The 12679-nt window shown below is 36.9% G+C and overlaps 1 protein-coding gene and 1 long non-coding RNA gene across 3 annotated transcripts in view; both read right to left on the minus strand.

Moving 5' to 3' along the window:
- dock1 (dedicator of cytokinesis 1) overlaps positions 1-12679 on the minus strand; it is a 215075-nt gene that overhangs the window by 164160 nt on the left and 38236 nt on the right. The window contains exons 12-16 of one of the 2 annotated variants that reach the window (XM_028029430.1): positions 10207-10346; positions 6986-7111; positions 6671-6795; positions 3202-3300; positions 2970-3042 (exon numbers count right to left, since the gene is read on the minus strand). In XM_028029430.1, coding sequence (XP_027885231.1) covers positions 2970-3042; positions 3202-3300; positions 6671-6795; positions 6986-7111; positions 10207-10346 — 563 coding nt within the window. The remainder of the gene's footprint in view (positions 1-2969; positions 3043-3201; positions 3301-6670; positions 6796-6985; positions 7112-10206; positions 10347-12679) is intronic. The other variant, XM_028029431.1, reaches the window with a different exon arrangement.
- Positions 11050-12542, minus strand: LOC114151908 (uncharacterized). Its single transcript, XR_003597042.1, has 2 exons — positions 11797-12542; positions 11050-11487 (listed from the first exon to the last, which is right to left on the minus strand). It is a non-coding gene; the product is annotated as an uncharacterized LOC114151908 (long non-coding RNA).

Here is a 12679-nt window from a genome sequence, read left to right on the forward strand (position 1 = left end):
AACTTTTTTGAAGTTTCTGATTGCCTAGTTTACTCTGGACTTGAGCAGGGGTGTTCAAGTCCAGTCCTCAAGAGCTACCATCCTGCAACTTTCAGATGCATCCCTGCTCCAACACACCTGAATCAAATGAATAGCTCGTTAGCAGGTCTGTACAGAGCTGAGCCTGATCTGTTGGAGTAAGGATGCATCTAAAAGTTGCAGGACGGTAGCTCTCGAGGACTGGACTTGAGCACCCCTGTCCCAGAGGGTCACCAACCCATTACCAAACCTCTGAGGGCTTCACAAAAAAGCTGAGAATATTACACACAAGTGGACTCTATTTTTGGTTTCACTTTCTTTCCACTTCACGTTCATCTGCACCTTTGTGTGGGTTTATCAATGACATAAAGTCCCCATAAAGTTCACTTTTCCCCCATGCGGACAGCGTAATACATTTTAATGATAGATGAAAAACAAGTGAAAAGATGGCAGCTGTGTTTTGCAGCAGAGGCGTGGTTTGTGAATGCTTCCATATGTCTGATGAGGCCTGACAATGTTACAGTGGTAGTCTGAGGCGCTGTGTGAGAGCTGACCTTATTCTCAACAGAGAACGGTCTCAGAATAGAGAGCGCATGAACTCCACCAGTGGCCTTGATGAACAGCTCTGTCACTCTGCGTTCCCACAAAATGCTCAGCACTTGCTAGGAGCACAGCAGAGGAAGCAGGAAGGACACAAAAAGACAGCAGAGACACACATTTCTAAGTGCTGGCAGACCATCTCTGTGCTTCTTATCTTCAGTAAGGAAAATGAACTTTTCCCATAAGAAAACATTGCATATATCTAAAGCTAATGTAGACTCTGCATTATGTCTCAAAGGGTTCTGAATGAGATACTGAAGAGTATGAAGAATAAATTCTGTTTGGCTGTAAAACCACAAGTGAATAAAAAGTATTTAAGGTTTTTATACAAAAACATTGAAATATCCTACTTTCAAAGTTCTGGAAGTATAAAAATAAATCTGCTTAAGATAAACTAAACTGAAAGCAATAGAATGTCAATATTTCACTATATTTGGAAAGATAAACTTTATTTAAACACATTTAAAGTTAAGACGGTAAATAAATTTCATAAAAAATAAAGTTCATGCAGTACCTTTCAAAAGTATTCATACTCTTCACATAACAACTAGAAAGTAAAAAGTAATTTGTTGGGATTTTATGCGATAGACCAAGTGGAGGGAAAATGATGCATGTTTTTCAAATTCTTACAAATAAAAATCTGAAAAGTAGTAGTGCATATTCGTATTCAGCCCCTGAGTCAATACTTGCTGCAAATACAGCAAAAACTGTTTAGAGACATGAATATTTTACTTTGTGGAGACTGAGATTTTCACAGTGGGGATTATGCGTTATGGGTCTTCTGTCTGAACATATCAGCTTTGGTCTGATTTGACCTCAGTACCTTCTTCCACATGAAAGTCTTGAGGCAAACCAGGAAACTGGACTGCTTCTGGTTTTCTTTAAACAATGCAATTCTTTCACATAGAACAGATAATTGAAGAGGCTAAGTAATACTTGCACTGTCAGCAAATTACTCAACCTGAGCTGTAAATCTCTGCAGTTCCTCCAGAGGTAGCATTGGGTTCTCTGCTGCTTCTAATGCATTTTTTTGCCCAGTCAGTTTAGATGAACAATAATATATTGGTTTAAAGTTGTCCCAAACTCTTAAATATTAGCTGATAAACTGTATAAGGCTTGTATGGCATGTTCAAAGCTTTATAACCTTACCTTGTTTTAAACTTCAGAATTTTAAACCTGACCTTTCTGTTGTGTTCTTTTATCTTCACAACTGATCACTAAAAAAAAACCTCAAGTTTTGACAGAACAGTTGGATTTATAATGGGATTAAATTACACACAGGTAAAGTTAATTTACCACTTAGTTTTCTTCTCATAGAAATTTGTAATACTGGATTTTATGTGGGTGTATTAGAGAAAAGGGGACCTAATAAAAAGCATGCCACACTTTCCAGGTCTGTCACTAGCCACTTTATGGCCTGCTTGCATTTACTGTAAGTGCTAAAGTAATAGATGTGATGTGTTATATGTTTAATATTTCAATGTCTGCATACTGTAAAAGCAAAAAGTGTCAGGTGAATTAAAATAAGCAATATTTGAATATAAAAAGAATCCAGCTGTTGCACCTTCTTCCAACACACATCTACTGTAAGCTCTCAGTGAGAATTGGAAGTTTAGCAGCATTAGTATGCCTCTGCAGTCCCCAAGTAACTTGAGGAGAGTTTCTAAAGTAACCGTTACAGCCAGATAGCAGCAAATCACAGACTTTGAAAAGCAAGCCTCCTAACAGCATTAGTCCCCACAGAACCAAGGTGTGCATGACAAGAAGACTCTCCAAGTGGATTAGCTGCCAGCACACAGCTCTAAGACCTGGCAATTTCCTCCAAAGCACCTTCGTGCAGGTGAGAAGCAAACACAGCGAGGGGACTTTGGAAATGGATGATGACACCAGCTGAAGATTAGGGGATGGGTACCACTTCCCTAAGTCTCTTCTTACTTCTCAAAAGCCTTTTCTGATCTCAGAGGGAAGACCTTTTCCATTTGGAAGATAAATGAAGCAGCGTGTCTATTGCCTGCCCTTTACACTCCTAAAATAAAGAAGATGTGAAAAAATGAAATACAACAGTAGTTGCATTCAACTGTACACCGCCCTCAATAAATAACGCCCCACTAGGCATTTTTACATCCCAGCTGTAGCCTCTGACAACCCATTCCATGGTGCTGCTTTATGCAGAGGCAACTACTACTTCTGATTAATGTGACAAAGGGTAAGCAGCAAAGTATTTATCATTGTGCAATGCATCTGCTGAAGCTGCATGTCTTCCATTAGGTGTGTTGTAAACAGATTAGCAGCCAATTGTACACCTGGTCATCTGAAAAATACATTTTTCAATAGTTGAGATTTATACTCACAATCCTGCGATGAGCGATGGCGGAAAGTGAACCGCAGATGGCTTCGGTTTACGTCTTCGATGGGGATCGCAACCTGAGATGAAGAACAGGACAAGAGGGTGGGACTTTGGTATGCATGAGAACACCTATTTGTATTTTTCACAAAGTGTTCCACATTCCTCTATACTAATTTTTGTTTTTGTTTTTTGGGATGAATGGATGAGTTAGTAAAGTGTTGATGGTGAAGACCCACCTTTATCGTTTCAAACCACCTCGGCTGCTTTACTTGGTAGTAGATGACAGACTTGTACTCATTGATCCCTTCATCTCCAGCACCAGGAAAGATCACATTCTAGAGAGAAAATAATACATATATTTAAATATAAATCATCTTACAGAGCCTACATAATAGTATTCACCTCTGTAGATACTTTACCTTTTTCACTCCTTTTAAATATCAGCAACAAAATCAGATTTTTTGACAAAGAAATTGTGCAAAAACCTTTAATGTCAAACTAATTTTTACTGAACAATGAAAAGGATAAAATATTCAAAGAGGTTAGTACTTTTCATAAGCAGTTGGTATAGTTAAGTATAGTTGATTAATTGATCTACTATAACTCCGCTGAAACATTTCCACATTGGCTCCTTCCTTGTGGAAAATTGACTACCTCTTATTTCATAAAATGCACTCCCTCAAGCAGAAAGCCTTAATCTAACAGAATGGCCTTTAAAAGTCTGGATGTACTTTATGCATGAGCACCTGTGTGGTAGCTGCCAATCTCATGACAGTACTGTGGAAGAAATAAATTAGAAATTAATTATTTAAAAAAAGAGCTGCTAGCGCTCCCATGCAGCGAAACTTTAAGAGATGGTGGGCACAGAAAAAACAGACCAGCTGCTGCAGATGGACCACTCTTTAAAACCGCTCCTTCCTACTGGGGGCTCTTCAGTTTTTACAACAGGTCAGGTTGTGGAGGGGAAAAGAAAACTACAAGCCCCGGTAGGGAAGTTGGTCTAAAGGATGGAGTGACAGTGGGAGGCAGACATGCCTTGTTTTCCATCCATCTGTTTTCCTCCCAGCTGACTCCCCAGGCCTGCTAGTCTAACACTGCTGAAGTACTCCTACACTAATGCTTTCTGACAGCCGGCAATTATGAGGAATAACAGACCCCGTGTCCCCCAGCTGTGCTGAGCACATACAGGGGAGGTGGGGTCAGGTGCTATATCTCTCAAATCTCCCCCTTCACTAAGTGGCCAGGGTTCCTGACAGCATCATATCTTAGAGAAGTGGCTGCTGAAACTGGAGGTGTGCTCATAAGTCAAGATGTCACTGGCCAGTTCTGCATGTCACAAACCCTTTCTGAAAGAGAGGAAGAATGACATTGTCCAGAGGCCGTCAGAGGCACACAGGAAGGAAAGGACAGAGGAACATAAAAGATGAGGCGTATGCAGAGAATCGCAAAGAAAGCAACAAATACCAACCGGGTACAAAACTGCAATGCCCTAGGAGAGACCAAAAGCGGTCATAAAATTATTAACCAAATTACTCAAAATTTACATCAGGTGCTCCCAATTTATCAATTATGAAGAGGTGATTAAATCTTTTCCATACTGTTGCATACATTTAAGTTATTACTAGATCAGAGATGTATTTTATACACACCACGCGAGAGCTACAAGACTCAAAAAAATCTTTGGCAGACTGCATTAACGTGCGTGTGAGAGTATCAAACACCTAGTAATGCTATGTTGAGTGTTATTACTCATCATTATTCTAAAAAGCAGTCTAGCAATGAAGACTGTTGTGTAATAACGTTTGTTTATGCTGTTAAACCACAAGTATATACAAAATGATTCTTAAACCACAAAGAGAGTGGTGAACCAATATCTTTAGACCATCTGCTTTTAAGACTGATTACAACAAATTCAACTACAACTTGAAAATCAAACAAAAATGTTACATCTGTGTTCTTTGGAAATAGGATTATTATATATATTCACTAATTAGTCAAATCTAGTCACTTCTATAAATGACAGAAGTCACTAATTTGCACTGAATAAAGGTTGATTTTAAGCATCATCAGCAGCAATCCTTTTACTTCCTCAGCATGCTGCGACAAATCATGGAAAAGGCTTCTCAATTTAGAACTAATGAGTATAATAGGTGCAGCCAAGGGTAACAAAGCTCTCTCCTGATTCAGTGTTTGCAGGAAGACTCATTAAAACCAGAAATCTGTCATCTCAAATTACTTAAATTCACTCCTATTCCAATTATACCAGTGCTTACATCACTGTAATAGGGTACGGTACCTTAATTACATTTAAATAAGATTATTTTAAGCTGTAGCTCCAAATATTACAAAAACATTAAAGAACTTAGATTCTTTAGAACAAGGAAAGATGACTTACAGACCCTTCCATTTATTGGTGTTCCTCATAAAGTTGTGTTGCAAACCTAAAAAATTGCATTATGATAATAGCATAATTATGATAATAGCGTATTCTAACACTGACAACATTCAAAATCATCAAATTGAGTACATTTATTCAAATGTAGGATTAAATCCCATGTTGGGTGGTATTTGTTTTTTAAGAAAAATTCCTACGACACTTTAGAAAATTATTTATACCACCATGGGAATATTTTGGTTTTGCTTTGTGATTACATTCTTATGCCTTTCAAGTATTTTCATTTGAAGATCATAAAATACCATTTAAAGTTACGCTTCTCTTAAATGTCAGCAAACACTCCAGTTATGGACTCGCTGCCCCACATCCTCCCACTGGTTTCTCATATCCAGCTGCTCTCCAAGCATCCTCCATTAATTTGTGGATGATGCAGAGTAAGAAACGGAGTCAACAGGGATCGTCAGTAATTAAACATGAGAGAAAAGAGGTCACTGCGACTTTAGATGAAACAAAACCTTCATTAGGACACCAGACCCTGCTGTGTTGGCACAAGATGTAAAAGGTAGAGAGAAAAACAGAGAGACGCAAGTTTATCTTACATACTGCAACTTGGCAAATTGACAGCCACTATTGTACATTTTGTGTTTATTTTATCTTAATTTGTATACACTAAATGTAATTTAGACACCTGTGATATGAAGCTGCACACAGATTCCATATTTCACTACGAAGAAAAACAAGTAATATAGTTCATAGCTCCCTGACCCCGTATACACAGTTGGGAAAATAAGTATTTGTTATATCACTGATTTTACAAGACAGTAGTGCCACACAGATTGTACTCTGAAGTATCATAATAAGTTTCTTTATTTTTTCAGAGTTGGCTGCAGTTTTTCCAAGAGTGTATATTCAATTGAAAAATTATTTTCAAACATCCAGAATATATAAACTTCACTAGCAAAGAGAAATTTTAACCCAGAAAAAAATCTAACTAAATAAAACACCAAAGCTAAACTGTTTCTCTCTAAAAGCTTGATTCTGCAAGTGGCTCAGGATGGTGGTGAGGTGAATTTTAAGCAACTCAATCAAACCCAATGACATTGCATTTTATCATGGCCAACAGGCAACAGAGGTGGGCAGTATGGGCTGTTCATCACATTTATAGGATGAACTTTATAGGAGGCCAGTGAGGCAGACTAATGTGCTGAGTGAAATTTAAAAAAAAAAAAAGCCTGGTAAATCAGAATATGTTTGAGGAATCAATTGGTTATAAAGTTCAACGTAAAGAAAGCTGAAAGTTGAAAAAGTACCTCCAGTTTCTTGCCGTCTTCATCGTAAACTGACATGGTCACCTCAACGTTTTTGGGTGTCGTCTTACTCCCCTTGTCGAAATCCCCCTGAACCAAAGTCACGTAGATGTCGTTTCGGATGTCACCTTCAGGAAACAAAGAGGATGGGAGAATCCATTGTTTTCCGTGTATATGGTGACATAAAATGTTTATTGGAAAAAACTAACGTTTAAAAACAGCATATACTTTCTTTCAATTCTTAATTTTTTTTTACAGCACAACAGATGCACAAAAAAATTACATTGAAATGAAAATTGTTATTTCAGAATAATGAACCTGGCATGATTATCTCGGGGAAGCCCATTTTTCGAGCCACAGCCGTCGATCGATCCACCAGGTGAGGGAAGTCTTTCCTTATCTGATGGATGTCTCCTGGAAGTAGCTTCAGAGTCACCCAAAGACCTAATAATGCAATCAACACAGGTAAAGAGGGAGCTGAGATAAGGTAGTGAGAGGATAGCACAAAGAAGTTATCCAGGAAAAGGCTAAAAACAAGATTTTTTCCTCTAATTTCCACTTAGGCCTGTCACGATAATAAATTTTGCTGAGCGAATAACTGTCTCAAAAATTATTGCGATAAACACTAATATTGTTTGAAGACGTTTTTACACTGATTTAATGGAAATGACATAATGCATGCGATCTCCTGCCAAAGATAGATACACTTTATTTTCAAAAGAACACTTAACACTGGAACTGATAAACAAAATAAAACAACCAAAAACAAAAATAAAATGGATTCTCAGTCTCCATTAACAAAAATGTACTTGAATAAAAACTAAATAACATAAAGCCAAAGTGTAAATAAATACTGCATTCAACCAAAAGAGTGCAGATTATGAAGTCTGTATACTATATTGCATTAGATTTAAATAGAGAAGATGGGCACATCCGGCTACCTGATGCAATAGTTCACACTATATGATTTTATGCCCTGATTTTCCCCTTACGACAATCTTAGAACGTTGGGCATTCTAAGATTGTCGCTTGCGATTTCGTAACCGATCATCCTGTAGTGCGTGTTGTGTTACGGTAGATCGTCGAGGCCTCTCCGATCTAAATCAGAGGTTTTCCCCGGCAGCCTGTTGAATGTGACAGGTAGCCAATGAGAAAGCGCAGATTCCCCTCTGTGCTTTCTGAGGAGAAATTACGGAGGGGAATCCCAAACAGCTAACAAATGTATGTGAAATACTTTTTACGAACAACCCAAAGTCCAGCGGACATTGGAGATATGTGGAAACAACATTAATGTTTATTCAACATTTTGTGCAAAGAATCTAGAAATGACAAGGGGAAGAGTTTGAGCGAAATTGCTACCACAGTTGATAAACCCAATAACTTTTTAGCTGTTCTTTGTTAACGTGACATAAATAAGTTATAATGATTTTCATTCAGTCAGGACTGACACTAGCCACATGCATTGCAGATAGATTGTAGTAAAGCATTGATTAATGCTAGGTTTTAAAATTAGTTAACTGGACTTGTAGCCATTATTTTGTGCCCATTGTTGGACACCACACGGCACGATCGAACCTGATAGAGTCAGTATACCTAGGATTTATGTCGACTAAAGTGTGGTCTCTCAGGCAAGACACTAAACATAGTCCATCAGAAGAAATTTTATTATTATCAATATAATAATATTATAACTCAAGACATGAGAAGGCGTTTGTGTGAGTGAGCTTTAAGTTCAGTTCAAAGATTGATATGAAAAGATGGGTATGACTGAAGAAGGCCACAAAAGCCAGCTGCTTTATTCCCTTTTACTTTGCAGAGCCTGTGTTGTTATGAGTGACACATCCCCTACTGGTGTAGCTGGAAACCCCTTTGATACGCCAGCATGACTGAAACAGCTGCTATCTGCTGTCTCTGCTGTTCTTCCCTCAGTGCGGGTCAGAGCAGACCTAACATTTATCAGAGTACCATTTCATTGGGCATGACAATACAGCGGAGACTTGAAGAGGGAAGCCCTTTCCTTCCTGCAGCCCGGATCCCAGAGATAGCTACGGCAGCTCCACCAAGAACAGACCCAACATCACTGAAGTCGACTTGTGCTCACAGGAGATTCGCAACAATATTTTACAGTTTAAATACGGGTCTATTAAAGCTATGAGCAGTCATTTTAAAAAAATTTCTTGCACAGGACATGGACTATTGAGGAGCATTCCCTGTCCATTTTTAAAGTAATTTCATGAGAATAGATGCAAAAAATGACTCCTACATAGATCCTGCTTTAAACAACAATCATATATCTGCAGGGACTTCATTTGTAATATTTGATTGACTTTGAGAACCAAAGTTATGTTGGACATTTATGGAACAAAAACAAACAAAAAACTAAATATCCAAACCTCTGTCTCGAGGCACTTTTCAAACAGAATTTTTTCTATCTTTTCATTTCTCACAAGAATAACTCAAACCTCCAAAGGCTGTAACTTCTAGGGATAAATTCAGGGGACAGCAGTCAATAACAGAATGCTAATTGGTGGATTATAATAATAATAAAAAATAATAATGCAAGTTAATAAAAAAGTTTCATACCCTCTGGTAGTTCTCTGTTTATACTTAACACATACATTTACGAGGACTTTCACACAAACTCCAGTGACATACAAGAGACTATTTAAATTCTCAAGTTTACCCCACATACAACATACACATTATGTTATTGCTGTGAATTTAGTGGTGCCTTACCTACAACATTTTAGAGCAGATAGTTGTTTTGGATTCAGTAGATTAGAAAGTTATGAAAAAAAAGCTTTCTGACATTGCCCTTGAAAGAAAAAAGCTTGTTGACTGTGACTGTGCACAGGCGAAGTTAATATAAACAAAAAAAAGGTTCATGCTCAAACAAAACTAGCAGATTATGCTAAATTGTGTCTGCATCCTGATTCTGCAATGTAGTGCTTATAGCATGCAGTCAAATGCTCACTGTGGCTATATGCTTGTTCTGAATCAGTGGTTGTTGCAAAGTCCTTGGCTTTTTAATTTTTTGCTGTGAAATGGTGCTTTATAGAGAATAATTTATTTGAACCAGGTTCACTGGCAGCAGTGAGGTGATTGCTGCCAGTGCTTCTATTCAGTTTGTATGGAATACCTGTAATGACAAAATTTGTGGGTTATGGGCCTCATTCACAATGTCCTTCAATGAAAGCAACAAATGATGTTTTATCTTAAGTCATAACAATGAATCTTTCTCCTTCAACTAAATCACAGCAACAATAAAAACACAATACTATCATCTTTACCAAGCAAAACAGGTGAATACCTCATTAAAACTTTCACACTCTTTAAAATTAATTTTCATTAAATAATTATTTTCACTAAATAATACTTCTACCCAGGTTATAAGATATGACTAATTATCATTATAAACCTGGAACTAGTTCTTGTTAAGGATTCCAGTTTTAGGTAGAAAATGACAAAACCAATAAAACGTACATTTTGCAGTAGGAGGAGGGGTGTGTGCATGTGTGGGGGTGAACGTTTCACTGTACCTTGGCCTTTGTGATTGACTTCTTTGGCAGCAATAACTTTGTTGATGACCGTCTGCAGGAAGTCGTTCTCTCCTGCCACCCTGGGTGAAAAACGGGAGATGTTCAGCTGCTTGTGGCGAATGGCATCATCCAACGCCAGCCTGCAGTACATACACAACAGGCAAACACCACGGGGAGGAGCAAAACGACAGAAGAAGAAAGGTAGAGGAGGAATGGGTTGAGAAGAGGTGAACAAATCGAGGGAGAAGAGAAGCGAGATGAACGAGAGGGAGAAAAAGAGACACACCGAGGAGTGATGTGGATAGTACGACAGCAATAAAGTCACTTGTTAGCAGTAAACCGTCAGCAGAATGGGTAGAGATAGAGAAAATTTAATTTAGGAAGGAAGACCCCTGGTGAAAAATAAATACTAAGTATGTCAAATTTTAGCATACTTGAGCATACTTTAAATTAAGACTAATCATGAGTATACTTCATGTTCGCTTAGGATTAGTTAACTTGAAGTGTGTTATTTTGGAACAACTACATTTTTGTGTGTATTTTAACAGTATTTAAATTGTATTAAAGCACAATTTAAAGTGTACCAAGTGTACTTTCACATACTTTTTACGAACAACTAAAGTTAAACTTGGTATACTTTAAGCATATTGCTTTTTATGTAATATAAAAATGCTTGATTAGTATATTTTGAGTGTACTATTTTTGTGGTAAAATTTTATTTAAAATATATTTAGAATGCATTTTAAGTATATTGGCATTACATATGTCATACGTTAGTAGTGTGATCCCAGTATGCTACAATTAAACTTTTGGTTTACTATAACTGCTAAAAAAGTACACTTATTAGTTGCTTAATGTCTTTTATTATTCTTCTTTGCCACTTTGTACATTACATGCTTCATACACACTACAGTACTGCAAACATATCAGATTACCAGCACACAGAGGGATCAATTACAACACACTTTACAGATAAAACAAATTACATTGTGTATTCAATATTTTCACACTTTCCAAGAGTACATTGCCAATGTACTATGAGAGAATTGTACAAATTGTCAATATAATCAAAGTTTACAGACAAGATGCTTAAGAAAATTAGCACAATAAAACAATAGGTACACTTTAAACAAAATGTGAAAAATATTTCACAATATGGAGGTTCGTCCTCAGAACTGGTGTGGTGATCTGGTGGAGCCAGAGCCTCTTCTGAGACAGGAAAGTCTTTAGGGTTTCTAATACCTGATCCCTGGCTTCCTCGTTCATCTTTATTTGCTTAGACTGCAAAAATATGTTGAAGATAAAAACAATGATGAACGAGCTATAACAACAGCCACACAATATCAAAATCTCATTGGCATAATGAGCTTAATTAAAACCAGGTTACGTTTATGAAGAAATCTATACTAAGTCGCAACAAACAGCCTCCACGCAGTTATAACATGAAGTTGAATGATTGTTATATTAATCATAGAAATCACAATAAAATTGATCAAATAACTATTTCTGAAACCAACGTAAGTTCGTTTATATATGTACTGCACTTTTTATAATAAAACGAAGATAATTAGCATTTTGAACCAAACTTACCACAAGCTAGCAACACTTTAGCAGCCTTCGTCCCTTCGGTCTCCTTTCGTGACCCACATTTCATTTCCATCCAGTTCTTGTCCTGTTGTGTTGTCGTCTAACTAGGACGTCACAAGCTTGAATTTACCAAAACTACTAACTATTATCAAAGCCCTCTTTACTTTTAAGGCAATATTATGCGAGTAAAAATCGCGAATTTGAACAGCATCTCTTATCTTCACGGCTTTTTTACTTTTTATGTGGCTTTTCAAAAAAGAAAACAACTGAAGGCCTGCATTACCGCCACCATCTGGTCTGGAGTGTGAACTGCAACTAATGCAGTTCACAGTAAGGATAGGTCTTGCATCTTACATCTGAAAATGGATCGCGCAAAGACAGCTTTCGTGTTTTAGTTAAAAACTGAAAACAACATATCATATTCAGAGTGATGTAAAACTGAAGACATCTGCTACATTTAGTGTTAAGAACAAGTATTGTTTTTGTCACAGTCTAGTAACCCGCTGTCACTAGACTGTCAATGTTTTATGTGTTGAGGCATGAACACATTATTAACTTTGTTAAATAACATTACATCAAGTTCCACTATAAGGACTGTTATTTTTTTATTATTTGCAATTTTAACAAAAATAGTAAAATATTATTAAGGCACCTAAAAAAGCATACTTTATTAGTGTAAAGTATACACTGAGATGTAATGTAAAGCATATTGAAATTTCAGTATATTTAATAGTTTACTTTTAAAGTAAGCATTAAGTGAATTTTAAAACATTCTATTTTGAACATATTTTAAGTTATACACAAAATACACTGCTCAAAAAAATAAAGGGAACACTCAAATAACACATCCTAGATCTGAATGAAAGAAATATTCTCATTGAATACT

The sequence above is a fragment of the Xiphophorus couchianus genome, chromosome 10, assembly GCF_001444195.1.
Source record: "Xiphophorus couchianus chromosome 10, X_couchianus-1.0, whole genome shotgun sequence".
Classification (NCBI taxonomy): Eukaryota; Metazoa; Chordata; class Actinopteri; order Cyprinodontiformes; family Poeciliidae; genus Xiphophorus; species Xiphophorus couchianus.